This window comes from Phoenix dactylifera, chromosome 6 (genome assembly GCF_051530095.1).
Source record: "Phoenix dactylifera cultivar Ajwa chromosome 6, Ajwa_hap1_PhDact_Kaust_v1.1, whole genome shotgun sequence".
Classification (NCBI taxonomy): domain Eukaryota; kingdom Viridiplantae; phylum Streptophyta; class Magnoliopsida; order Arecales; family Arecaceae; genus Phoenix; species Phoenix dactylifera.
In genome coordinates this window covers 33419158-33446337 of record NC_143195.1, presented here as the reverse complement: position 1 = coordinate 33446337, position 27180 = coordinate 33419158, and the positions used below count along the sequence as shown (strand labels likewise).

The 27180-nt window shown below is 40.0% G+C and overlaps 2 protein-coding genes across 6 annotated transcripts; both read right to left on the bottom strand.

The window, feature by feature from the left end:
• Positions 1-1900: 1900 nt before the first annotated feature.
• LOC103712162 (putative WRKY transcription factor 17) lies at positions 1901-5538 on the bottom strand. 3 transcript variants are annotated; one of them, XM_039126573.3, is made up of 4 exons: positions 5297-5532; positions 4443-5147; positions 4198-4323; positions 1901-2367 (listed from the first exon to the last, which is right to left on the bottom strand). In XM_039126573.3, the coding sequence occupies exons 2-4, from the start codon at positions 5117-5119 to the stop codon at positions 2211-2213; spliced, it is 960 nt and encodes a 319-aa protein (XP_038982501.3). In that variant the 5' UTR covers positions 5120-5147; positions 5297-5532; the 3' UTR covers positions 1901-2210. The 3 variants fall into 3 exon arrangements, with proteins under 3 accessions (XP_038982501.3, XP_088579921.2, XP_088579922.2); XM_088723796.2 differs by having other exon boundaries at positions 1944-2367; positions 4443-5144; positions 5297-5490; XM_088723795.2 differs by having other exon boundaries at positions 4443-5538.
• Positions 5539-7489: 1951 nt separating this feature from the next.
• Positions 7490-15729, bottom strand: LOC103712163 (uncharacterized). 3 transcript variants are annotated; one of them, XM_008798610.6, is made up of 5 exons: positions 15189-15729; positions 14923-15104; positions 14638-14796; positions 14102-14561; positions 7490-9911 (listed from the first exon to the last, which is right to left on the bottom strand). In XM_008798610.6, exons 2-5 carry the CDS (start codon positions 15076-15078, stop codon positions 8362-8364), a joined length of 2325 nt encoding a protein of 774 aa, XP_008796832.3. In that variant the 5' UTR covers positions 15079-15104; positions 15189-15729; the 3' UTR covers positions 7490-8361. The 3 variants fall into 3 exon arrangements, with proteins under 3 accessions (XP_008796832.3, XP_017699542.3, XP_026662411.3); XM_017844053.5 differs by having other exon boundaries at positions 15200-15717; XM_026806610.4 differs by having other exon boundaries at positions 14923-15098; positions 15189-15639.
• Between the last annotated feature and the right edge of the window lie 11451 nt (positions 15730-27180).

Here is a 27180-nt window from a genome sequence, read left to right as displayed (position 1 = left end):
CCAATGAAAGGAGCCGGAGAAAAGGACATCATTGGCCACTTGCATTTGCACACCACTTGGCTTAAGCCGTAGGAGATTCTACCGAGGGCCAGGTTTCTAAATGGCGTCTTTAAGAGACCAGGAAAGGAACCAGACATGCATCCTGATGAGAGCATTCATGCTCTTAGGTTGGAGATTGGTTTTATTTATAACCGGTAAAGAATCGCATAGGCATGCGGGCCCATGCGACTCTGGATATTGATCCGTTGCAGGGATGCTTAAGATCAAAGTAAATGCTATATGGAGGCGGCAATGAAAAGGATTTGTCAGCTCCATGAGCATTTGGCAATGAAAAGGATTCAATCTGGCATGCGTACCCAAATTTATAAAACGTTAATGAAAGAGATGTTCGAGCTATAAAGCATTCAGAGGAGAGTCACTCACTAATAAGCCATTCTACTACACTCATAACTTTCTTAATACACCTATAGCTGGTTTTACAAACAAAACTATAACTAGTTATTCCCATTCCACCTAAAACTTACAAATTCGTTGATAGCTGGAATAAATTCGTAAATGGAGTCGGTTGATACACTTTAAAACAGTTCTATATATTTCTTTTTTAGCCTTTCTATGTCGTAGGGTTGAAACCAAGAAATATTTATTATTTTTCTAATATAAATACATAACATCACCATTGATGTTTGTCAACTCAAGACATAATGAGCTTCCAATGAATCAATAGGTCTTGATGGGCCCATTTCTCACAAATTCTTCGATAGCATATCATTGACAGCACTAAAATTTCAGTATCCGAGAGCTGAGATCAAATGAAGAGAGCACCAACTTTCCAGAGTTTGGCATGTGCGATGCACATGAGAAATACCATGCATGGCTGCATACTTCTGAGCCTCGTTCCCTCATTGTGATCGAGTTTTTATTATTGCATAATTTGATAAATTCGTTCCTAGAATTGAGAGATGTACTTCTCTTATATCTTTCCCTCACGATCATTTGGTATGGAGCCTCATGAGCAGAATGTCTCTAGGGATTTCGAATTGAATATGGAACAGAAGTCTTATTTGGTAAAACAGGAGGACTCTGGTGGATATGTTTAAAATTTATAAGGGTGAGAGAGAGAGAGAGAGAGCTCTGCTTCAAAATTTTCCAGTGACGCTAGGTGGTAGCCCTGGGCTTAAGATTCACATTAACAGCCCGACATCCATCGTATGGGCCAAAGCCCAACGGCTAGCATCCCTAGGGTTGGGCATCGGAGATTGCTAAGGGAATGCACGGGCTCCTCATCTCATAGCTGCTCATTTTTTCTATAGTAGGAAAATGATTGTCGTTTACGGCTAACCCTAGAATTCTTGTAAACTAAGTTGGTACCTTGCTAATGCTGAAGACATACTTCATCAGCCACCTCGCACCAAGCGACCAGTAAAATAATTCACCTAGCAGGGCTTAATTTTTTAATCCGCATTCTTCGCAGAGCTTGAGTTCTTGAGATCAAAATCATCCTTTTATAAATTATGAGAAATCTTGGAGCTTAAAAAGCTCAAAAGACAACCTATCCATTTATCCATTTCGGAAGCTCATTCCATTATTCAGGCATAGTATTTAAATTTTTGTGCAGAAATCTGTGTGTGTGTGTGTGTTTGTGTGTGAAAAGAAGAAAAGAAAGAAAAATCTATATCTAGTTGGACTGAAGAAGCTCACTTAATTAGGATTCTATCAGTAGGTTCACCAACAAGAGTTGGCAGTTCTAGGTTCGATCCTAGAAGGAAGCTGATGTTTGCAAATGAAACAGAAGTGCTGAAAGGTCTCAGGCTTTATTATATATGCCCCAACATGCAAATTAGAATGTTATATGCCACATTATACAATTACAGCAGGTTCTAAGTGTCCAATCTTTCACAAATGAAACAGCAAGTGCTGAGAGTTCTCAGCCTCTATATGCCACATTATACAATTACAACCATATATTAGGAGCTTTAACCTTAAAGTATACACAAGGTTCTGGCAGCTTACAAGTCCAACCGATCGAACCGATAATATGTACAATTAAGCAGCAATTTCTGTTCGATATGGAATAAACCATGGATGTACATGAAGTAAGCTATCTCTATTGAAGCATCCAACATCATGTTCTCTAAACTGCAAGATTTATTGTGATAAAGACCAGCCTCTACCTCCCTCTCCTTCAGGTTAGGGTATTATTTCTCCCAATTCTAATGAGGGATCATGATGCTAGGTGTAGCTAATGTAATTTTTGGGTGGTTGTGATCACCTTCATACGTCACAATCAGCATGCTTGCATCATCCAAGCAACGTTCCACATGTTTCCTTGCAGGGCATCCCCTCATGCTGCTGCACTTGTAATAGCTCCTTGGGAATGGAGGGGGAAATTTAATCAGCATATTGTTACTCTATCAAATTGCATGTAAAACTAGAAGAATGAATTGGTGCTAAAAAGTGAGTCCCATCATAGATATCTTTGTGCAGAGGAAGTTACTCTTGGAAACATAATGCTAGATGACCATAGATGCATAAAAACATAATCTTTTTTTCTCAACTCTTTCAATATATGGGTGGATAACCCCCTCCCCGTTCCCCCCCGCCAAAAATAAAAAATAAAAAAAAATCACTGTTTGTAAGCAGCAAGGTTTAATTCCAAAAGTTATTGATGAGTTTATTGACATTTTTCTACGAGAAATATATCATTCCTTCCAATTTAATTGTACAAAGCCAATAAAATAACTAAATAAACAGAGCATAATGTACTTTTTCAGATGCAAGGAAGCAAAAGGATGCAGAGAATAAGGTGGAGATTGAATAAAAGCAAATGAATACAAAGAATAATAGAATATACTGAAATTGAAATAAATGCAACTTTTGGCTTGTTTCTTTCTATGCCAACAACTTCCACAAGTTGGAAAGATTCCGCCGGATGCTATTAGTGATGTACAAGTTGCATCTTGGGAATAATCAACATAACCAAATCGTAAAGAGAGACAAAACCATGATGGCAATGGGGAATATGTAACAGGTCATTTTGAAATGCAAAGTAAAATTAATAATTTAGTGACTAAGGCAAGATCTATGACTAAGCAAGAATTGGTAAAATTCGGTAGGTGTATTGCCGCGCCGTAGGAAAAGAGAAGTAGAAAATAGATTAGGAGGAGATCCTCTTAGCGTTGTTTAAAAGAAGATATATGGGTCTTATTAACACTAAACCAAAAAAATAAAACCTTTGACCCTTCATTATCCAAAATGAAAGACATTTCTCTTTGACATAAAAAGAGCTAGAGTTGGTGGTGTCTCGTGCGCCTTTCCTTGACAGATGTTGGGCGATGATAGCCATATATAGCTCGTATCCACTACAGAAAAAAAGAGAGGATTTTTCGACTTTTTGTTGTCGACGCTAGGTAGAAGCATCAGCAATTTTGGCTCAGACACAAAATTTTGCCGACGCGGAGTAATAGATGTGGTAGGATTTGATCTTCCACACAAGTCGTAGCAAATCCTTAACTTGTATCCCTCTTTTGCAAAGGTTCTTCCAGCAAGGAACCCACTAAAGCAGCCAGTCCAAAGGGAAACTTGAATTGGATGGGTCTTGAAAGGGTTCCAGGCCTTCTTTGACCACTAATGATGCGTCTAAATTTATGAGTGAATACCACAGGAGAATATCTCAGTTAGAGAACCGACGAGTACTTTTCCATCTCTAGACTGCCGAACCTTTGTGAGCATGATCAATCACAATTGTGCAAAAGTGGTGAAAACTACAAAGGTGGTGGAAAGCCATAACAGAAAATCATAAGGGGTTGGAACAAATAATTCATTCTTCAAAAAAATGACTATCTGACATATATATATATATCTAAAGCATTAAAGTTTCAAATACCCCTGTTGACAAAATGAGCTATGTAAATGAACTCAAATCAGAACCCCCCATGGGCGTCGGTTCCTACTGATTCTGTAAGAGCTGAGGATGCTGAAATGGGGCAATAATCATGACACTTGTCCTCGCAATAAAAGCCAGCGTTGGAACAAATGAAGCAGGATTTTTAACTTGAATTTAGCAGCAAGGTTGGAAAGAAGAATCATGCAAGAATCGTTAATTAATGGTTAATAAGTGGTTAAGTTTATTTCTATTTGTAAGTGCCATGCAGCTCATAATTAATCAAAAGTAGTTGGAACAATAAACTCAAAAGATACCTTGGGTGTGGAGATCCTTTAATGGGCTTTTGCCCATACTTTCTCCATGAGAAATCGTCAGAAGGTATGTCTGCTGATTTGCTGCTCAACATGGGCACCTGGATGGATCTTTTAATCCGAAGCTTCCTGTCATAAAATACTTAGCTGCCTCCCCCCCGGAACTCAGCCAAAAGCAAGGTATGTAGCAGTGTAATCAAATGGATCGCATGAAATATTCGATAAAAGGAATCTGAAATCAATCCTACCTCCGTTTCGAGCAGTGACATCCGCCGGTGGACACAGTGCACATCGTGCCCCTTTCACTTCCATGCTTCTTCTTAGAAGACAGCATGGAGGAACCATCAATGGACCCCTGAAATGATGAGGAAGGGTAGTGGTAGCTCAAGAACTGCTTGCTGACGCTAATACCATCCATGCTGCCGGATGGAAGGATCGGATGTGCGAAAGGAAGCATCGATCTCCGGGCGGCGACGCTCTCCGACCACACAGATGGATTCCACAAGCCTGCAGCATCGGTCTCCGAGCGACATCGCTGCAATGCATGAGCCTGCGGCTGGTGAAACAACCGAACGGCGGCGCCGCTGGGCAGAGAGCAAATAGCATCCTTCGGTGGATCCCGGCGATCCATCAATATAGCTGGGTTTATTTCTGGGGAATTCGGCAGCGGGCCCCTTCGGATCCTTCCGCGGCGGGCTGGCAAGGAGCCATCGAGCAAGGAGAGCAAGGATTCGAATTCGGCGATCGCGTCGTGGGCAATCAAGCTCAGCTCGTGGGAGCTTCTGCTGATCTTCTGCCCGGCGATGCAGTGGAACAGATGGTGGGCCGATCTCAGGCTGCTCTGTGCCGCCTGGCGGATGGTGAAGTCCCAGTTGCTGGTCATGGGAACCCGAGCGTCTGCTCCTCCTTTCATGGTAGGATTCATCAATATGCCAATGAAATCTTCCGAGCTGCTGCAGAAGGTGGCAATATGAAGAAAAATACTCACTAGGCTGGCAAGCATCGAACAATATATCTGGCTTCCTTCCATTGATCAAAAAAAGAAAAAAGAAAAAAAAAAGAAAGCAGGCAGGACAATCTGGCAATGGCCTGCTGCACTTACTCCACAAAAGCGAAGGTGCTTTCCTGTGTCACAGCCCATCATGGAACCAAACCATACATTGCGATCGAAATATCACGCGCGTAGGGCCCAAAACTTATGATTTGTTTAAGAGAAAGTTAAAAGGAGGGATGAAGCCACTGGAGGAAAGAAGGCCTTGTGCATGAAGACAGGTACATGTTGTGGAGGGGAAAGGCAGTGGAAGATGAGAAAAAGGGGGAGAAGGTGATGCTTTGTTTCTTAGTAATGGACCAATAATGGTTGCTTTTGGAATTGAAGAGGAACACGACGAGGGGTGAGTGGGGGGCCATGGTAGTGTTGTTCCCACTTGCCCCCACGCACACATTGAGTGATGGATGAATCTAATCCACTTCAAGAATACATTCCCTTCTTGCCCACTTCGGCAACCAACCCGTCTCCCCTACGCTATCCCGGCGTCAGCATCATTGGCTGGAGCTCGGCACTCCGGGCCGGCACGATTATATAAAAGAGGGAATTGCTGGTCGGATGAATGCACGGGACCCGACTCGTGAAGAGAGGCGAGTAAAAAGGAGCTTTGGTTTGCTTCTTAGCTTGCTCGGTGTCATCTTTTAGCTTAGCGTGCCGAGTTATCAGTTTTGTGATGGTTGATTAGTAGAGCAAGGGACTTTTCTCTAATAGAGTAATGCTGCTTCGGCTTGTATATATCTGATTTGAAATTGCTTCAACATACCGCAAGTATACAAGGAAATTCTTGAGACCTACTCATAGTTTTATTTGTAAGATATGCTAGTATACATAAAATAGGCATCTCATAGCAATTCTATCTTATTCATATGGACCTTTCCTTGAGGGGGGTTAAATGTGCATCACAAAATTATACTACGTTTTTTGAAGAATTTCTAACAGGAAAAGGTAATGCTAACTTAATCCCAAGATTATTATTCAAATATACTTCTGATGATGTATAGTTTCTCAAGTCGTTATAGAGCTAATATAATTTTTTATAACTTCAGGAAATGAAGCATCAAGTGTGTCGTCATAGAATTACTAGGTTAGACTTCACGAGCATTTTTCTTGAGATTGCGACTTGCCAAGTCACTTGACTGTAGTCACACTATTTCCCCCATGTTGGATTCTGAATTCCGCAGTAGAGGTGCCCAATCGCAATACAGGAAGACCCTGAATGCTAAGACCCATCTTCCAATACTGTAAGCTTTCCAGCTCCTGATTCCTTCTCTCTCTTTTTATTTTAAAAATTCAAATATCAAAATAAATAAAAAAATATAATTTATTATAATATACAAAATATAATATTTTTCATATTGTCAGGTCGGGTAGGATGGGCCGGGTTAAAAATACCAAGCCTGAGCTCCGCCCAAACTTTGTCAGGCCTAAAAAATTGAGGCCGAGCTCAGCTTTACAGGCCAAGAATCGTTTAAAAGTTGGTAAAAAAAAAAGTGGTTTCTCCAGGAAACTGAATCAGTATAATTTTCTGCCTGTGTTGAGAAAAGTCTACCTTTTTTGTCTTCGACGTTTGTGTTGGTGTAAGCCGCAACATATTGAACTACAGTATCCATAGTTCCAATGTTCGTTTCTCTAGAATTACAGCTCCCATGATTAGCAAATATTTAATACAATTAATAATTAGTCTGATAAGCAACATTGTTTAAGAATTAAATTAATAATAAAATATTATCTTTTAAGAACTAAAAGAATTTCCATACACTCATAATGATCACTTATTAATATTATCTAGACATTAATAAAATAATCAATTCTCAAATATTACTGTCTTATTTATTTTATTTATTTTATACATCCCTCCATAAATATATGAAATTAAATGAATACCATCGTACAACTACTATTTGTTTGTATATCCTCATACATATAAAATAAATATTTTATGAGGATATACATATAAATAACAACTTTATAAGAATATTTATACATTCTCGCATATTAAGAAGGGTATATATACAAAAATATCCTCTCATTTAACCATGATCAGGCTCACATTATATATGATAAGTAATAGTATTCAAATACTTATAAAATAAATCATAATAAGGATAGTGTACATAAATAGATTAAAAATTTGAATATTAAGAAACATAAAGTATTATTAAAATATTATGAAGATAGATGACAATAGAATAATAATAATATCTTCAGCTATTAATAAATGCTCTGTTATATATATATTTATTCGTATAAATAAAAAGGGAAATAATATACATTAGTTTAATAGAAGAGGACACCAACCAAACACCCAAGTACTTGGAAGTGAATGTTTACACCATTCAACCAAATACCGAAAGTCATTGAAGTCTCTCCCAACAGCCATTACTTTCCCAGCAAACAAAACCGTAGGTTTTCAGAAAGAATGAAAGTTACTTACGGTTCATTTACCCAACCATACACTACAAGGAGTGCCGACTCATTTCAGGGGATTCACTTCTCCACTGGGCTAAGACACAATTGGCATCTCATTCCACTACCTCCTTCCTGTTTGAAACTCAAAAACACAAACACAATGGAGAGCTCAACCTAAACACAACTGCTGTACTGCCCCCTACCGTAGTCAAACAGGCCTAAGAAGTGTGGTTTAAGGTGCCTCTGATTGAACAGCATGGCTCATGTGGTAATGAGCTCATCATTACCTATAGGATTTTTGGACCTCTATCCTCCTTCAAAATCTTCTATCATCAGGAGGATTGTCTTCTATCTGGATAATTATATCAAAATCTTCATTTTGACGGTATATTCAGAGCATCAAACCGCTATTAATCAGCCATATAGTCTCTTGGGGACTCAATGCACTGCAGCGAACCAGTATGTGGTTTTGCTGTACTTCGCAACCATGCGTTCTGTTCTCATACACATTAAATGATTGTCCATTTGAAAACTTAGCTATTAACTTCAAATGCGCTAATTTGTAACCGAGTTCAGATCATATATAGATATTCACAGAACTGTCCGGAATCAGCTTCGTCCACTTCCTGGCTAACCAGAAAGCATTCTGCTATTAGACTTTGGTCATAAAATTTTTCAACACAGTCTGCAAGTCTAGAACTGTTGGCCTCTTAGCGCCTCCGTACAACTGAACAGCGCCTCGATTGCCTGCTTCTAATTGGCGCGAACCACTTCTCCCCCCAGCTCTTGCTGGGCCTGTTCCTCCTAAGCTTATAGCCTATGGTATGCATGTCTTCGCAAATCTCATGCCTCGAAAGGGAAATAAGCCCTGGCAACACGTCTTTCTGAAAATCTCGCAATCTCCTTCCCCTCCGTAACTTGACTCCATGAACATCCTTCCCTGTTTCATTCTCAGTAGGTTTTGCAAGCCTTGACTGTCCATCATCTCTGATTTCTTGCAGCTTCAAAGTAATAGTCTCAAAAGAATCAGAAGAATACTGAGGCCGATCACTACCTTCCTTGGACTTGATTTCTACCTGTCCATTGCTAGCTACCTGATACACAGGATATGTTGAATTCTCTAAAGATATAGATAGCAGTCTCTCAGCTGCCTTGACAATCACAAGGTCCATCTCTACTGCTTCAGTTGTCTGCTGCTTGATGTTGTCTTCAGGTTTTGCTTTGCAAATATTGCATGAATTTTCCAGTAAGTGAACATTATTGGAAGCTTCAGGAGTTGGGACCTTTATGCCAGGAAACCTTGCAGCAACTGGAATGTCTTGAGTTGTTCCTGAATCAGCTGCAATGGAGAGAACTGCATGTTCTTCAACACTTTTGTCTGGTGAAGTGCATTCGCTATTTCCAGTAATGTGATCAGGCTTCTTTTTGATAAGAGATTCTTCAACATATTCATCCTGTTGATTCTCAGCTCGACTGACAGCATGGCTTGATACAGTGTCTTCTTCACTCCTCTCCTGATTTGCTTGCTTGTCTTCCAAAACTCTGATTACAGTCAGTGGCAGATTGGTACTCCCAACCGATGCATGTAAGTTATTATCTTCTATGTCATTGCTGCAGGTTGTTATTAAAGTCGGCTTTCTGCTATCAATATTTACATTTTTGGAATGTGGTTGAGCCAACAAGTAGTCCACTTTTGCATCTTCTGGTTCATGTAGGCCCGTAACAGATAGGGCTGTTGGGTTAACACTATACTGAAATTGTCTAGTAGAAAAACTATAAAATCCTTCCTCTAAATCTCTGTACGAATGTGCTGGGTCCTTAGCACTGCACTTTTCAAGTTTTTGATCTAATCCATACTGACTATCATTATACTCAGAAACCTTAGTACCCTCTGCTGAAGCTTGAGTGAAAGAAGGATGTGCATGCTGACTGCCATGAAACAACCAATCAACATTCTTTTCCCTAGAATTTTCTGAAGGAAGATCATGCTGAATTGTCATAGAGGATTCTTTTGGGCATATGTTGCTTGATTCAGACTCTTTGGGGCATTTGTTGTTTGATTCCCTCCAAACATCTCCGCGGTGAACAACTGATGAACTCGTGGATGGAGAAGGGAATGTTGGCATAATATTTGGCAGAGAATGGATAGATTCATCATCTTGTGCTATGTTAAGGTCAATGTGCATCCGTTTGCAGAAAGTAGTTTGTTGCTTCTGGCTTGATGGTTTAACAGAGGGCTCACCTATGGATTCATTTAAATCTGTAAGGCAAAAAAAAGATCAGAAAAGGATGTCTAAGTTTAGTGGAACATGATCAAATTAAAATGCTTACAACTTGAGTCACTCTATGTTAAGTGACGCGGTTTGATGTCGTAAAAGGAATAAAATTGTCCAAGGTGTACACATAAATTAAGTTAATAATGAATGGAATCTAGCAGAGTTTGCAAAGCTAAGACTGGAAGCTGACATTAAGTAAGAATATAAAGATGATGAAAGTTGTGCATCAGAGGTATGCAATGTTGTTTCTGACAAAAAATTGCTGAGGGAGATGTCAAATTCAACAAGATAGAAGTAAAATATAAATCATCAGGAGCATATCTCAGAGGGCCTGGTTCAGACTTCTGGAACTTCTGGAGTTTAAAGTCAATTGCAAGTAGAATTGTAAACAATCAGAGACAGTGTTCGACAAAGTGAAATCACATTCAAGCAAGGTATCTAATATATATCAAGGCAAAACAGGTAGTGCATTAGCTTCTTATTCAACAAATCATGAATATGGAATCTGCAGCAAATGCAAGAATTCATGAAGGATGTTTTTGCTTGCATGTAACCTGAACACAGAAAGTATTCCTAAATCCAGATCTGGGTATACCATACAGCATATGCTATATAAGTCAATATATCAGATCCTGGATAAGCAGGCAGTCTACAATATATGGTCCCCATCAAAACCTTTGCATATGTAATATCATCTATGTAGTGCAAGTAGGTAAAGTATACCTGAACTCTAGCCGATCTGTACTTGACCCAGACCGCCAGACCAAAAATATGGACCCATAGCTTACATTGCTATGGTTATTACCAGACTGGACCAGAACCAACCTAATTATATACATCTTCCAGAGATGGAGACAATGGTTCTGGTCCATCAAACTTGGGCCCAGGTCAAATTTAATAAGAAATTGAACCCAAGCTAGCGTGTTCTATTTAGGGAATTAGCTGATATGGATCTAGATCCATGACTTCATGCTGCTTAAGGTCGCACAACTTTCAAGATGGTTATACCTTGCATATAAGGTCAATAGTGCCATGAAAGCTCCAAGAAAAGCAGACTATCTTGATCCTCCTTGCCACCACCTATTTAAGCAATGTCATTCTTGGTTTTCATCCCTCTCTTTTCCCCATCCAACACTCTTATCATTCCATCTCATGTTTTTAGATAAAAATTTTGGATGTTCTAAACACTAGTGGATACTTCCCACATAGACATACAATGCATCCACACATTGGATACTTCCAGCATACATGCATGTGAACATGCACCCACAAATGCAAACATGGATATATGAGTATTCATACTATAACATTTCTCCAGAATTGCTACATTGTGGAACACATCCTATTTATTCATTACATACATAAGTTTTTAAATTTCTTCTTTTTTACGACTCCCATGATATTTTTTCCAACTTCTTCTCTGACATGAATTTATTCATATAGAAATGGATATACATGCCAAATACAGATTGCACATTACAAGAAACATAAGAATAATGTCATTTTAAATTACATAAGCCATATCATTTTAAATTACATTTGAATCATATTCATGCTTTCTTATTGTCCAGACAATATTCCACAGCATCCATTGATTAGGATTTAGGAAGCATCCATGTCCTTCCAATCCTAGAAGTTTGACTAACATAAACTGGACCCTAAAAATGAATCATGTTTCCTATGCAAAGCAAAAGCTTAACTAATGAGATACTTCAGTTTCTAAATCTTATACATTTGTACATGATATGATAGACGCTTCTTCACTCTGTGAATATAGAATGTCTTGCTCACATCAGCCAAGAGTGTTAAAACTTGGCATAAAACTTGAAGCGTCCTTTACAATTACACTACAGGGCAAGCTTTAGCATTATCCCAGGTGTCAAACAAAATAAATCCGAATGGTTAAGATACTTCTAGTGAATTGTCAGAACCTTTTTTCCAGTACAAGGATATTTAAGAATGACAAACTGTCAAACTCGGTTTGTCAAACACCTTGGGCACCTTTATCTTAGTACTTGTACCAAACTGAATTTCCATGGAAGGCCCCTCTTCCCTTATCAACAGTTGAATTTCCACAAGCAAACTGAATCTAACAAATATTTTATTAGGCTAAGAATCATGAACTTTTTTTTAAGAGTTTTTCCCTGCAAAGAGGGTCCAAGCAAAGCAATTGATAGAAGAAAATCTGATGTCGTTCTTAAATATTCAGCAATCATCCAAAATTTGTTAGAAGACATAATATGAATTAATTATTCATTTGGGATTACAGATAAATCACAAAATATAAATAATTGGAGATGACTAAATCTATCAGTTAAGTTGTAACTGCTTGGACTCTCTCTAAGCTAACCCAACTGAGAGCACATCGGGATTCACCTTTGTCAGAATACTACGCCTGAAATTGCCCCTTCTATAATTGTAGAGACATGATTTAGGTTTGCATCCGTTGTTATGATCAGCAAGCCAGTGAGATTAAGGGCCTTTTTGGATGTTGGAAGATCTTCTCCGTGAGTTAAGATCTTTCCAGCAAGGAACCAGTGGACTTCAATTTTAAAGATATGGTGGAAACGGGTGGCAACTAATTCCCTAAAAAATAGGGATAAGATGAATTGCCTCCACAATTGAACTAGTTATCTCTTAAACTTAGAATTAGATATTGTTGGAGTGGCGGCAATCTCTTGGAAGTTGGAACCATCGCTCTACCACCATAAATTTGAATTTGAAGCTCTTCCGTGAAGATCTTATTGCATTGACAAGCTCTTCCGGCATCCATATAGGCCCATAAGAAGAAAGATGTGCAGGGCTATACTTTGGTTAAACTCGCAGATGCCAAATTTGTTTGATAAAGAGATAACATGCACATAGGATTAGCGCGGCAAAGATGTGATATCTCATGCGCTCTTGTGCCAAAAGAAGGATGACTGACCAGGTATCCCAGATTACTCCAGTAAATTATAAAGTGGTGAGAAACTGATAAGCTGCTTGCATGAAAAAATGAAACAGAGAACAAGCGGCCAGAGTAAGACAAGGCATGAAAATCTTGAAGGCTCAAAAATTGTGATGAGGCGATAAGCAATTGTATGGACCGGCCAATTAGAATGGACAATGCCAAATGATGATCAAGGATTCATAGAGAAGAACCAAATTAAAGGGAATGATTAGTTAATCATCATGCATCAGTTGAGCTAATTATAGACCAGGTGAGCAGGTGAGCACCACCTTATAAGTGGTTGGGGATGTGTGTGTGGCATTTGGTAACTCGCATTCACAATTGAATGACATTATCAAACTCAAATTTTCCCAGAAAATCTGATAGTTCAGCATGGTTTGCAACAGAACCAGTAAAATGGTACGCATTATTATACAATCTATTTAATTCACATATTAAGCTCTACTTCTTAAACTATTAGATATTTTTCTAATCATATATAAACATAAGAAATCAGTTGAAAGTTCATGGAACTTTGATTCCAGTGTTCTAGTTGGGAAATTTTAAATGTTGGGATGACAACTTGAGGAACGAAAATTAAGGCAAAAATGCAGAATGATTATAGGGGCGTGAAAAAGTCCACATTGCCTAACAGGTCTACAGCAGTACCGGCATATAAGTTAAACGTGTTGTTTTTTGTATATCTGGTTTGATATAGCACTACTAAATGGTTCAAATAAGCAAGTCTAAATAAAATGAATCACAACAAACATATTTATTCATCAGTAACTGGAGAAACTGGCAAAAATAACAATTCCATGCCATTAAGTTTCCTTCTACCAGCAAAGCATCCATATTGACATGTCCAATGTGGAAGCTAAGTCAAGCCTATCGACCAGCCTTGTCATACTGCACAGCTCCTATGTGAACACATTGAATATAGATTCCGATTTCGAAACCCAAATGGTATTCTCTGCCTTGAAATAACAATTTTGTGATGGTGTTGGGGGTTAGGTTTATTAGCATGCGAGAATAGTATCCTCAAATTTCACCAGAGGCAAAGACATTTTGAGATTATAATGCAACAGTCAGCGGGAGGCTTTACCTGCACTTCTTTGTGAAGCATGGTTTTTACTACAATTGGCAATGCAGAATGAAACGCTTTTAACGTGCAGACATATATAACTAGCAAATAGCTTGCAGTGCAATGAGGTAACCTATCAAACTTATTATGAAAAACCTTACCAGCAAAATGGCAAGTAGATTCCTGCCCTTCCCATCTCTCGCCGTGATCCACATACGAATGATTCTGTGCAGGCACGCTGTCGGATGAAACGGTCGGCGGTGAACCACATTTATCTACACCATTATTGACCGGAGCCTCGAACCTGGAGGAGGAAATGACATTTGCTTCCCCATCAGACTCCAATTCTAGAGGCTCTTCTTCTAACTCAATAACAACACGGGCATTCGAGCAACTCCCCCTGTTGGGATCGTCGGCCACTCTGGCGCCGAAATTAGCCTTCAGCCGCCCCGAATTCGTGGCGTTTTCACCACTTACAGAACCCTTTACTCCCAAGTATCCGCCGCCACTCTCTTCCCCTGGATCCCTCGTGAACTCTTCGGCAGGAAGCTCGAGATCAAAATTCCTCATCCCGTTCCTACGGAGTTCATGGACGTTACCTCGTGCATCCGTCGGATTCACCTGCACATCGTTCTCCATTCAGCAATTCTCACCCATCGATTACCTAAAAAAAAAAAAAATCGAAAACTTTTCTTACCATCAGCAATCCGGAGGGAACGTCCCAAACTCTCTTCTCCTCCGCCGATCCATCACTCTCCACCGACGCCCTTCGTGGAGAATATACATCGGAATCTTGCCGGCACAGTTCGTGCATCAGGTTCTTCTGCGTCCAGTACAGCCGATGCAGTTCCCGGACCTAGAAATTAAACTCCCATGCTTACATTATCGAATCAGAAAAGAAGGAAACCAAAAGAGGGATCTGTTCATGAAATTCTAAACAACCTTTTTTTTTCCCAGAAAAAGAAAGAAGAAATCTCCGAACCTGATTCCTCAAGATAACTTCATGCTGAAGCATTGCCTGCTTCAATCCCTCCTTTATCGAATCCCCGCACGCCTGCACCGAGCTGTTCAGGTTCAAATCTCCTCCTCTCCTCAGCATCATCGTCGTCGTCATGATCCCACAACCCCTCTCATGCATCAGTCTTCACCAATCTTTCCCTGCAGCTATCGAGAAGAGCAAAAACTGTATAACGATCAAGTAACAGTAGTAATAATAAATTATACCAGTACATGAATTTAGATATATACGAGAAGCTAACACCGAGCCTTGCATGAAGAAAATCGGATGGGAGCTCCGGCTCCGATCGCGGCGAGCAAATCCCATTCGACGGAGGGAAATGGAGAGAGACGACGAAGAAGCAGGTGGAGCAAAAAGGGGGAGAAGGGAGGGGAATCTAAGGGGGCGGAAATCAAGCTTTCGGTCGGGGGGGAAAAAAAAGATGAGAAAAGATCGAAATAATTGGGCTCGCTTTTCTTTTGTCTCTCCTCTTCCTTTCTCTCCCTTTTCTCGAACTGCTACGCGTCAGCCCCCACTGCGAGGCGGAAAAGAGAACAGAAGAGAAGCGGAAGCGAAGGGAAGAGCGGGATCAATCGATCGACGGATGGATTTTATCGACTCGCAGACACCAGTCGGCTCGGCAGCGATCTCCTGCTATTCCCACCCCCACCGGGGATGGCCTCCGACTTCAATAAAAACAGTACTGCAAAAAGCTTCATGCGAGCGAGTATAACCACTGCCGCACTGCGTGCCCACTTCCCCTTCTGCCCCTCTCCGCCCCCCGTCCGCCCCCGTACCCGTTTTAGGAGGCTGGTCTTCCTTAAATGACGCCCCCACCCTCGCCGTTTGGTCCCATGGGAGGGCTTCCTTTCTAAGACGTCCTCTTTCTGGTGAAAGTGTGAAACCAAAGCAGATAGGACTGGGGCCAACCGATTCTCGCCTTGAGAGCCAGGTTTGGGTCCAATTCTTGGCCAATTGGTGGCCTCCAAGACCGGGTTGGGTCTGGCCGGGCTAGCCGGTTGAAGTCATCTTGGGGGCAGTTCCGAGAATTGATCATCAGATGTCGATAAGGAGGTGGAGACTAATGATGATCCGTGAGGGATGAATTCTTCGTGAGTCTATTGTCTTTAAATATCTTTGAAGGAGTGGCCCAGCGAGTGTGTTGCTTTTTGAGGCTGTGCCCACAATAAGTTCTCTTCTTTTGAATCTTAATTAGTGGTCAATTTTGTAAAAGAATGCTGCAGTGCGGTAACCAAAAAGTCTGAGGTCAAGACTCAAGAAGCATATTATCCAGTGCTTTATCAAAAAGATTTCAAGGGAGACCCTGCATACTTCTGAACTTGAAAGAGGAATTATATGATGCTGTTGCATGTCTTTGGAAACATGACGGTGTGTTGGTTATAATATGCAAGCTCTGCCTATGTTATGTGTGGCATTTGTGGCTTCAGCCAATTGTGTTGGGATGTCCATCTCTTGCTTAATGATAATTGTGTTAGTTACCAACCAAACATACTGTACTGGATGCAAGTGTTGCTCTTTAATTTAAGTTGCCACAGCTTTGCTGTTGCATGATGTAGTCTGACCAGCAGCCAAAAATCTGAAAGATTGATAATCTCAATGTAGAGCCCTAAAAAGCCAATCACAGGAAGATGAATGACCACCTGTCTTCATCATAACAGTTTGTTATACTTTATTTGTGTCGCCTTCAAAGCTCTTCTTTGGAGGAAACAACTGATGGATTGACATTAGACATTCAATTTGCAGAAAATCGATGCCACTTTATTGTCCAGTTCAAGACAATTATTTCCAAAGATTTATTGCATTCTGTTGGTTGGGTCGAAAAAATAATGACTTATAATTTTCAAATTATATTTCACATTTAAGTATCTCCATTTATCTCCTCCGTTAGTAAACTGCTGGCTCTCCAATTACCAGCCTACTCCAAAGCCAACCAAACGAGTTGAGCAAGCTTTAAATATCTATAAATTAATAAAATTATTTTGGGCAAAATTCGCCCGTTTTTTATTGATATAGTACGGTACTTTCGTTGATACGGCTTACCATAATTTTGAGAATGCAAGGTAAATCAGTTTTTCCAGACCAAACACAGAAATTCTCTTAAGCATCTAAAAGTTAAAGCAGATGAAGACACGATCCAAACCCTCCATCCTCAACAAAAATAAACCCCCGCCCACCTATTCCCGGAATGCCCCCCGGATCCGTACGTTTAAAATAGGAGCATTTTGGGACACATCGCCCCAATATCTATTTATCGGAACGTGGCCTCAAGCGGAGTGGGGACCACGAGAGCTAGCCAAACGCACGGGAGATGTTTCGAATGGGTTTCTTATTTCTCGGTCCCTTTTATTTCCTCCTCCTCCTCCTCCTCCGATCTCAAGGGAGCGCAGTTCCGAATCCGGGAGCGTTGTTTAATGGGTCGGGCCTTGGTTGGATGAGAACAAAACAAAGTGGTAGAACCTACCGCGGGGACCCCACTCGGAACCCAAGTGGCAACATGACCCCTCTTCGCTAATGCGTGGGTCCAAGGACTGATTGCTTGTGTCCATCTTCGGGTTCTTTTCTCAGGTCTCTGTGGATGCCATAAAGGGATGGTTCTACGACGAGGACACAGCGTTGACCGAGATGGGAAGGGGAAAGAATAAAGAAAGGCAAGGACTTCCGGAGCTGGAGGATGATGGTCGAATTTTTGCACTGCTAATATGGATTCTGCCTAAGCCTGCCCCATCGTTGTCTTGTGATTAAATAAATAGAATGACTTTTTATACTTTTTCCGTGCCATTGGAGTGGGAAGACAGGCTCTTCAAATCAAGCCTTAAGAAAATAATTTAGACACTGGTGGAAGAGATGGATGGTTGCTTCTTTGAAACCCTCGGAAGCAAGCTTAGTTGACATGGAGTACTAGAATGTTTTGCATTTAATGAGCCACTAAGATTGATGCTAATTCTCGTGGATTGTATGTGATAATGAAGGACCGTTTCTTTAGAGCATTCTATGATGTGTTGCTTTTTTATTTTTTAAAATATATCTATATTAAAAATGTATGAGTCATTTATTATAGTAAAAAATAAAAAAAAAATATTCTTTGTGAGAATCTGGTGTAACTAATTTGTGAAGATAAAGATAGTTATTATTTGTCAAAGGGTTGTAGTTTACACTCTTCTTTTCTTTTTCTTTTTTGAAAAAAATAACTCTAGTTGTAATACTAAATCAAAACTTTGAAGCATTTATGTACCGTTTGTTGTGCGTCGCAAGTGCTTTCTCTTTCTCATTTTATCCTATATCATTTTTCTTCTTATTTTTCTTTTTTAGAATCTTCTCAAGATAGAATCATAGGTAAAGACTAGAAGAGTGTGCGCTCCTAAACTTACAAAAGGAAAAAAAAAAACTTCCGGAAAGAATATAAGGGAACTTCAGTTTTTGAAACTTTAGCCTTAGAAATTGGCAAGTGCACATGTAAGATTTGAAAAGGCTTATTGCATTACATTTGCAAAATTTATTATACATTAGTTATTGTTGCTGGAAATTGGACCCGGAGGCGGCCGTCTGCTGAGGAGGAGGAGCTTCGGCGAACTCTGGCGGGCGGCGATCTGTCGGCGAGCAGCGTCCTCCGTGGAGTAGGGACCTGCAAAAAGCCAGTGGCCGGAGTTTCCGGCGCCGGCCCTCTGATGCTTAAGTTAGAAGGGGCTTAAATTTGGGAGAGAGGAAGAGGGAAGAAGCGTTCTGCTTCCTTTTTTCTGAGCCCCCCCATTGAGAAGAAGGGGTTCCTCTTTATAGGGGGGTCGGATTACCTGTAATGTGATGGGGCGAGGTCGCCGTACGACTTAGCACGTCACTCGAGTTGGTGCGCGATCAGGTGAATTAATGCTTCGATGTCGGAGGTGAGGCCGGGATCAAAGAGTTGTCACGGCTGACTGAACACTGCCGAGCTGATTTGCCGTGGAGGACTGAGGATCCGTAGATAACGAGAGCCACGCGCATTGATTGTTGAGTGAACCGGAGATACACATTAATTGTTGAGTGAGTCGGAGACATGCATTAATTGTTGAGTGAGTCGGAGACATGCATTAATTGTTGAGTGGGTCGGGGGTTTGTAGAGGTCATGCGTATTAAATGCTGGAGGCGGTGGCAGAGTATGGCCCATGACCAGACTTCGGCAGGATGCAACCGCGGTAGGTGGGCGGCGAGGTCGGACTTCCGAGGTCGGGAGCTCTTCGGGTCGGATGTTCCGGGATCGGGCACCGAGCTCAGCCGCCCGAGGTCGGCCGTCATCCGGTCTTTTGATGGCAAGGTTCTCATGCACTCGGGGGGAAGCTGCGCTCCCCCAACCGTTATGCTTTTCCTCAGGAAAAAAAAAAAAAGGGAGGGTGTTTTTACTCCATAAAAGGTGTAATTATTTCTCATATGCAATAGAAATAAAAAAATGTAAATTAGTTTTTGTTGCTTCCTAAAAAGAAAAAAGGTTTTAGTGTAAGCTAGTTAAATAGAGCTGTTTCGAGTTTCAGAGAATTTCGTTTTCAAATTTTGCAACAACGGAGGAATAAAAATTTCTATGAATCGCTGAAGAAGCAACCAATCTACTCGAGAAATAGACGCTTCCTTGAATGCGATGAAAAATGCCTTAATTATAATGGTAGGCACGTATCACTTTCAGCTCTTTTTTTAGTAGAATTATATTTTTCAGACCAGTCTCGGCTTGTTTTATGCTGACAATACCAATGCCTTAAGCCTCTCACCTTTCTTCCATCATTTGACACACTTACAAAACCTGGAGTGATGTGACCACACTTCCTTTCCCTGCAACCCTCATGGAAAATTAAATGGCCCATTCTATCGCCTAGCGTGAGTAGGAATTTCCCTTGGTCTTAGATGCCATACAAAGCAAGTCAGGGTGCGAGTTCCCGGATTTAAGCTATGCATTGGCCAAGTGAATCAGTAGGGACCGGCATGTACCTCTGCCAATCCTGCATGTCTCTTTAGACACATTGTATAACGTCCATTTCATGACTGTAATTGCTCGTATCAACAGTATCCAAAGAAATAACAAAATATATACATACATACATCCATATATATATATATATATATAGATGTATCAATATACATAGATAGGTATAAAATTTGCAGAGAACCTTATAAAATTACTCTTTGCATCGACAACTTCACTAATCTAAACCAAATAAGGTGATCAAGTTGGGTTAGTAACCCATTCAAACCAGATGATGGATCGAGTGCTCTTACTCTTGGAAATCAAATTATATTTGGATTTGAACTATCTGACAATTTAAAGGATCCTTTTTCTCCCTCCCTTTTTATTTCCCTCGTTTTGATCAAAAGATTCTTTTCGGGTTGGTTGGACCTCGCAGGGAAAAAGTTCTAGGATAAATCAGCCCATTTGAATGCCTTTGGTACTCATAATGAAAGTGTAGTAGCAAAATGCATGCCCCTAATAGTTGCCGCTATTAATTAAGGGCTTTAGTTAGCATGCATGGAAGTCAAGAGGCATGGCCTCGGGCAATTCATGTAGCCTAAAGATGGTCTTCACAATGTCGGTGTAGGGTGGAAATTCTGGTATGGCTAACTATACTAGCATTGGGAGCCCGCAATGGCAATGGCATCTTGGATTGGTCTCTAAAGAAAAATGTTTTGGGTCATCTTATTGGCACAGAGATAATGGTCCCGGGACCCACATAATGCTGACATGGCAACTCAACATTTAACTATCCCTGTATATCGTAGGATTCCCGGCGAGGTACCTTCTTTCCCTTGTGCTTTGTGATATAGAAAACTTTGTGCATGAGATGGCCGTCCTATAACATTGTCCGCATACAAATGGTTGCTCTAAGCACAAGAATCTCATGAGACTTAGTAATCTTATTAAAGTTTCATTTTTCCACAAGATTTTTGAATTTTATGTTTCTTTTTGATAATGATATATATATATAGAGAGAGAGAGAGAGAGTGACACACACACATACATACAAATATATACATATGCCTTGGATTTCATACGAATAAGTATTGGTCTAGGCACAATCAAAGTAGTGAGAATGGACTTATTAGTTCAGCATATAAAAAATAAACTGAAGTATCTTTTGGAAACATTAAGCTATGGGCTATGGCAAGAGTTTGACCTAGTGGACTAGATATCAATATACTCAAAGCATATGGTTTACTAAAAGATCATTTACTAAATGACGGTGATTCCATGAATCACAACTGTTTGCGAAAAAATTGGTCAGTACCCATCTTATTTTTAGCATATGTATCTTTTCACAATTTCGTTTTTAGAAATAAAAATAAGAGATGTATATGCTAAGGGAATAGTGTATTTATGCCAGAGATTTAAGGACATAACTCATGTGCCTTGCAAACAAAAGCTCCAACAAAATCTGCATTGCGAAAGTAGAGATGTTGTTCACGGACTTTTTCCAAGGGCCCATTGAACACCATACCCTATTGAGGGGACAAAAAGGATCCCCACAAAGCTTAACACGGATCTGACGTACCTATCAGGCGTAGGGGAGATGGGGCCTCTACAGCTACATCATATTCTGAATAAGTGTCGGCCAATTTCTCAGGTACAATGAAGAATCTCGCTTTTCCTCTTTGGAGAAACTTTGTCCATTCACAGGTCATCAGGATGCAAGAGGATTATTTTAAGCATCAAATGTGATTTCTTGATAGAATTCATGAACTTTTATTTGATGTTCTATCGTTTCTCAGGCGCATCCAAACAGGATTCCGTTCGTTAATTAAGTTGCCGACGTAACGGCTAAGACAGGAATTCGACATGAAATCTGTGATGTTATGCTGTCCTCCCTCATAGTGCTACTCTGATGGCATCTTCTTTCGGACCCGGTTAGAAATTGGACTCAGCCTGAGCCCTAGCCTGGATCGGACCCGAAAAACGAGCCCCTATGTCTTGAAGCTGCTTGACATTTTCCCCCACCGTTCGATGGCTATCAAGAGGTCGGCACGCTAGGGGAAGGCTAGGATGAACGCGAAGTCAAAGGCGAGGGTTGCGATAGGCAACAACATAGACGATGAAGTAGAAAGAGGGACAGAAAGGAGATGACGAGAAGAATGGAGAGGGAGAGAGACCGGGAAGAGAGAACAAGAAGAAAGAAAACAATAAACCTTGGATTTTTCATAAACTTTCGTTGTAATAATTCTCTCTGTCAATAAAATATGGCGGCTACTAGAATATTGATCTCCTTAGCCTCAACTTACCACATAATAAATAAATAAATAAATAAATAAATAAATAATTTTGACTATATCGGATGCGATCTTGTGTTTGGATCAAGATTCATCCGTACCTATTCACAGGTCGATACTAACTTAATTAATGTGTGAACTAAGATATTTTGCAAACTTGTATCTCTGAGTTATCTATCTTAAAATATCTGATGTTGAAAATTTACCAATCATTTGAAATATAATTTTGAAGTCGTAACTTATCTAGTCTAACAAATCATAATCATAGAATTTTATTATACGAATAGCTTTTTCTTTTTCTTTTAAAATCTCCATAGCCAGTCCATAAAAAGGAGATGCTTGGTTGAAGTCCACCTCCTTCGTTAAGATAATTAAAGACATCAAGATAGAAATTTTTAAATAAATTATATTATCTTATGATTTGACACTGCTTTTAAAACTCTGAGCCATGTTCATTATATTTAAACCTTGGAGAAGAAAATTAAATTATATTCGACCTAGACTAAAATGTAATTGACCTATGCTGGACCCAAATAAATTTTATGCCAGGATTTCCAAGTGAAATTGGTTTTCCGTACTTATGCAGCAGAATGCTGTCTCGGTGCGTCATAGCGCCACCACCAATTTTTTTCACCAATTGTTGCCTTCCGGCCGTGCCCTTTCGTGGCAAAAAAAAATATAAAAAAAAATAATGCCTAATAATATTTTCCATTAAAAGAATGAAAGACTATAGAAGATAAGATAAATATTACATTGAAGAAATAAAAAGAATTAAAAGAAAAAAAAACTAAACCCAGAAAAAGCAACAGAACGGGGGTTTAAAACAAAAGCCAGCCTCTGAGTAGACGTATGTGCTTTGGAAGAAGAAAAACATGGTATACGGTGTATGTTGCTCAAATTCTTACGGTGTACTGCCGTACTCCTATTTTTTGGGTAATGGCATCTCCGGTCCCACTTTTTTCCTGGTACAATCTCACGAATATATTTGTTGAGTCAAATAAAAAGTCAAAGAATTGTTTCAATAGGAAATCTGGCCATCCATGCTTCCCGCCATTTGACCTTAACTACTTTCAACAATTACTTGAAAATCTTTCTTCTTTATACTTAACTCTTGCTAATTGTTTTGGTAAATGTTAATTAATTAACAAATTAACGAAGAAGCCATCAAAATAACCATATGCTTGGCCCCATCTCCGGGTCAAACCAGCATCGGCTGGCTGAAATATCATTGTTGCTTTATCTTATTTCTTGTTATCACAAATCAAAGACAAATTATTGGAGATGCATAAAGGTCTCCATCCGATTATGTTTTTTCTTATGATTACTCCATTAATTATATATAATGCCAACATATAAATGAGGTAGTTCACCAGTGAGAATCGCGTCATCTATAGCACATTTTGTTTGATGGCCGTCCATCTTATGATGGCAGCCATTCAGGGCTGCACAATACTTTGCCTGCATATCGCAGAGGATCGTGGTTAGAAATGAACATGCATGAATCAAGATAGGATCAAGCAAGTAAAAAAACAGTACATAGAATCATGCAAAACATTTGTGCATGTAGCACAGGCAAACTGGATAAATTACCGCAAAAGCATCACCTTGACCTAACTAGAGGACAGCAAGCTCAGTTTGTTTGGGCTCATGAGAACGCCACCCAGGGGCAGGAAGCGGCAGATTCTGCTCCTGGACTTCACTTAGAGCACTTGGAAGGCAATGTAATTTGGGTCCTACTTAGTTAGTGAATGATTAAATATAACGGACAAAAACTACATAATGAGATAACAAGCTTTTGTTATTTGAACAATAGGAATTACTCAATATTATTAAGAATTTTACAAATGGATATTTTACAGCTTCCAAGAAAGATATTAAGGTGGTCAAAGAATATTTCAAAGTATATTACAAAAATTTGAAATTCACATAATGGCAACCATACCCATTCTTATGTTTGGATATTTATATGACTGGTTTAGATAGATCTAAATTCTGTTTCTACCACTAATTTGTATCAAGGAATAATTGAGCATTTCTAACATTCATCCAAGTCATTGAACCCTATCTCTCTTTTTTTTTTATTTATTGTAGACACATATCTAAACTATTCTTCTCATTGTAAACAAATATTTAAACCATTTTTTATTTGAAATATTTTTGTTACATTGCCTGCATTATTTTGCCATCTCAGTTCCAAGGTTCTTGTCCTAGTTGCACTAACTCCCATGCTTCTAGATGCATACTTGCTTACAACCATATCATTCTTTTTCTCTGAACATGGATCATCATCTCATCCATTAAAAGGAAAAAGAAAATTGTCCATTCAAGGAAAGAAAAATTCTTTTGTAATCGAGATAATTTTGATAGAAATTTATAAGGTGAGAAGGGGTGACTACTTAAATGGACCTGATGATAGATGATGTAGAAATGCAAAAGAATATCGTCAAATTAAAATCAAATTTTCAATAAAGTAACAAATTTATTGCAAATGGTTTGTAAAGAAGTGAACTTTAATATCACTCGCTGCTATCATAATTGCGAAACTACTTTTTCAATAGAAAAGTAAAGCTTATTTTCCAACAAGTAGAACATTCTGATTATTATTATTGCTATTATCATCTAACCCAGAAAACAAGAGGGAATTGCGAAGCCAACATTTATGGGCTCGTTTGGTTCACGGGAAGCATTTTTCCTTCTAGGAATATGATTTCTGCAAAACAAATTTTCAGGAAGAGGATGCATAGGAAAGTACTTTTGGCATGTTTGATTGACCATGGAAAAGTGACAAATTTCCAAAGTGCTTATGTTTGGTTGGCCATCCACTTTTCTGGAAAAGTTATGTATAATTCCTATTATGCCCTTAATAAAAATTAGATTTTTAATGTCTCATTAATCCTTCTTTAATGCTGAAGGATCTTTTTGGAAAAAAGTAAAAATAGAGTGATTCCCGCCTCATGGAAAAGTAATTTTTCCATATTTCTCATGGAAATGACTTTTTCATGAAATGTGGGAATCATATTCCCATGGGAATACAACTTTCTCATCTCTATCATTTGAAAACTCCAACCAAACAAAAGGCATCTCATTACTTTCCCATTGACCACACTTTTCCCTCTTCTTTTCCCACGAACCAAACGAGCCCTATAAGGAGCAATGCAAAGTACCTGGACCAACCCTCAGGCCATAAGAAAAATTATATGAATTTAGAGAAAATTCAATCCTATATATACTTAACTCCCCTAATATAGAATAAATGAAGATTAGTTAACTAATTAAATTCTATTTTAAAACTACATAATCCTATTTGAATTGATTGATATTGTGCGTGCCAAAAGAAATTATTTGAATTTTAAAAAAAATCAATTCTCTACCTACTTAACTCCCTAATATAGAATAAATAAGGATTAGTTAGCTAATTAAATCCTATTTGAAAACTATACAATCCGATTTGAATGAGTGGTATTGCGTCCGCCAAAAGAGATTTTTAAATTTGTAGTTAGTGAATAATTAAATATAACGAACAAAAACAACATAATAAAATAACAAGCTTTTGTTGTTTGACCAATAGGAATTACTCAATATTATTAGCAATTTGACAAATAGATATTTTATATCTCTCAAGGAAGATATCAAGGTGGTCAAAAAAATATTTCAAAGGATATTACAAAAACTTGAAATTCACATAACCATACCCTTTAATGAATAGATCTAATTCAAAAGCTTGCTATCTCATTATGTAGTTTTTGTTCGTTATATTTAATTATTCGCTAACTACAAATTTAAAAATCTCTTTTGGCGGACACAATACCACTCATTCAAATCGGATTGTATAGTTTTCAAATAGGATTTTGTTGCTGGAAATTGGACCCGGGGGCAATCTTCGGTCGAGGGAGAGGGAGCTGCGGGTCACCACGGCGGGGCGGCGACCAGTCGGCGGGCGGCTTCCTTCGTCTGGGGTGGCCGGAGAGAGGGAGCTGGGGATCCTCACGGCGGGGCGGCGATCCGTCAGCGGGCGGCGTCCTCCGTCTGGGTGCCTGCAGACAAACCGGTGGCCGGGTTTTCCGGCGCCGGCCCTCCGACGCTCAAGTCAGGGAGGGGGCAGATAGTGTAAGGAGGAGATGAACAGTGCTTGTAAGGCGCGGAATTTCTCAACCCCCTCCTGAGAAGCTAAGGCTCCCTTTTATAGGTAGGGGTCGGTTTACCTGTGATGTAACAGGGCGAGGCCATAGTACGGCTCGGCATGTGGCTCAGGTCGGCGCACGGTCAGGCGAATCATTGTGCTGATGTCGGCGGTGAGGGCGTCGTACGACCCGAACCAGTACGCTACCAGGCGAATCATTGCATTGGTGTCGGAGGTATGGCCGAGATCAGAGACTTATCATGGTTGACCAAACTCTGCTGGGCTAACTTGCCGTGGAGAGCCGAGGATCCGTAGATGTCAGGAGCCATGCGCATTAATTGTGGAGTAAGCCGGAGATCCGCATTAATGGTGGAGTAAGCCGGAGATCCGCATTAATGGTGGAGTAAGCCGGAGATCCGCATTAATGGTGGAGTAAGCCGGAGATCCACATTAATTGTAGAGTGAACCGGAGGGTTACAGCGGCCATGCGCAATAAATGCTGAAGCAGTGGCAGGGTATGGTCCTCAGTTGGACCTCGGAGGAGTACGGCCGTAGTAGGTGGCTGACAAGGGTAGACCTTGAGCGTCAGGATTTTCCTAGGTCGGAGGTCTCGAGGTCGGATGTCTTGAGGTCGGGCGTTCCGAGGTCGGACGCCGACTTCGGCTGTTCAGGGTCGGCGATTGTGCGGCTTCTTGGGGGCATTTGTGTCACTTGGGAGAAAAATCTTATTCCCCCAACACTACCCCCCGACTTCCGAGTTCGAGCGGCTTGCGGGCTCGGACGTGGGAAGTAAAGTCTATCGTTAAAGTTGGGGGGCGAATCTCGTCTGCGCCCTCGTGTTTCTCGGAGTGTTTATGGCGAGACCCGCGCCCTTGGGCGTTTCG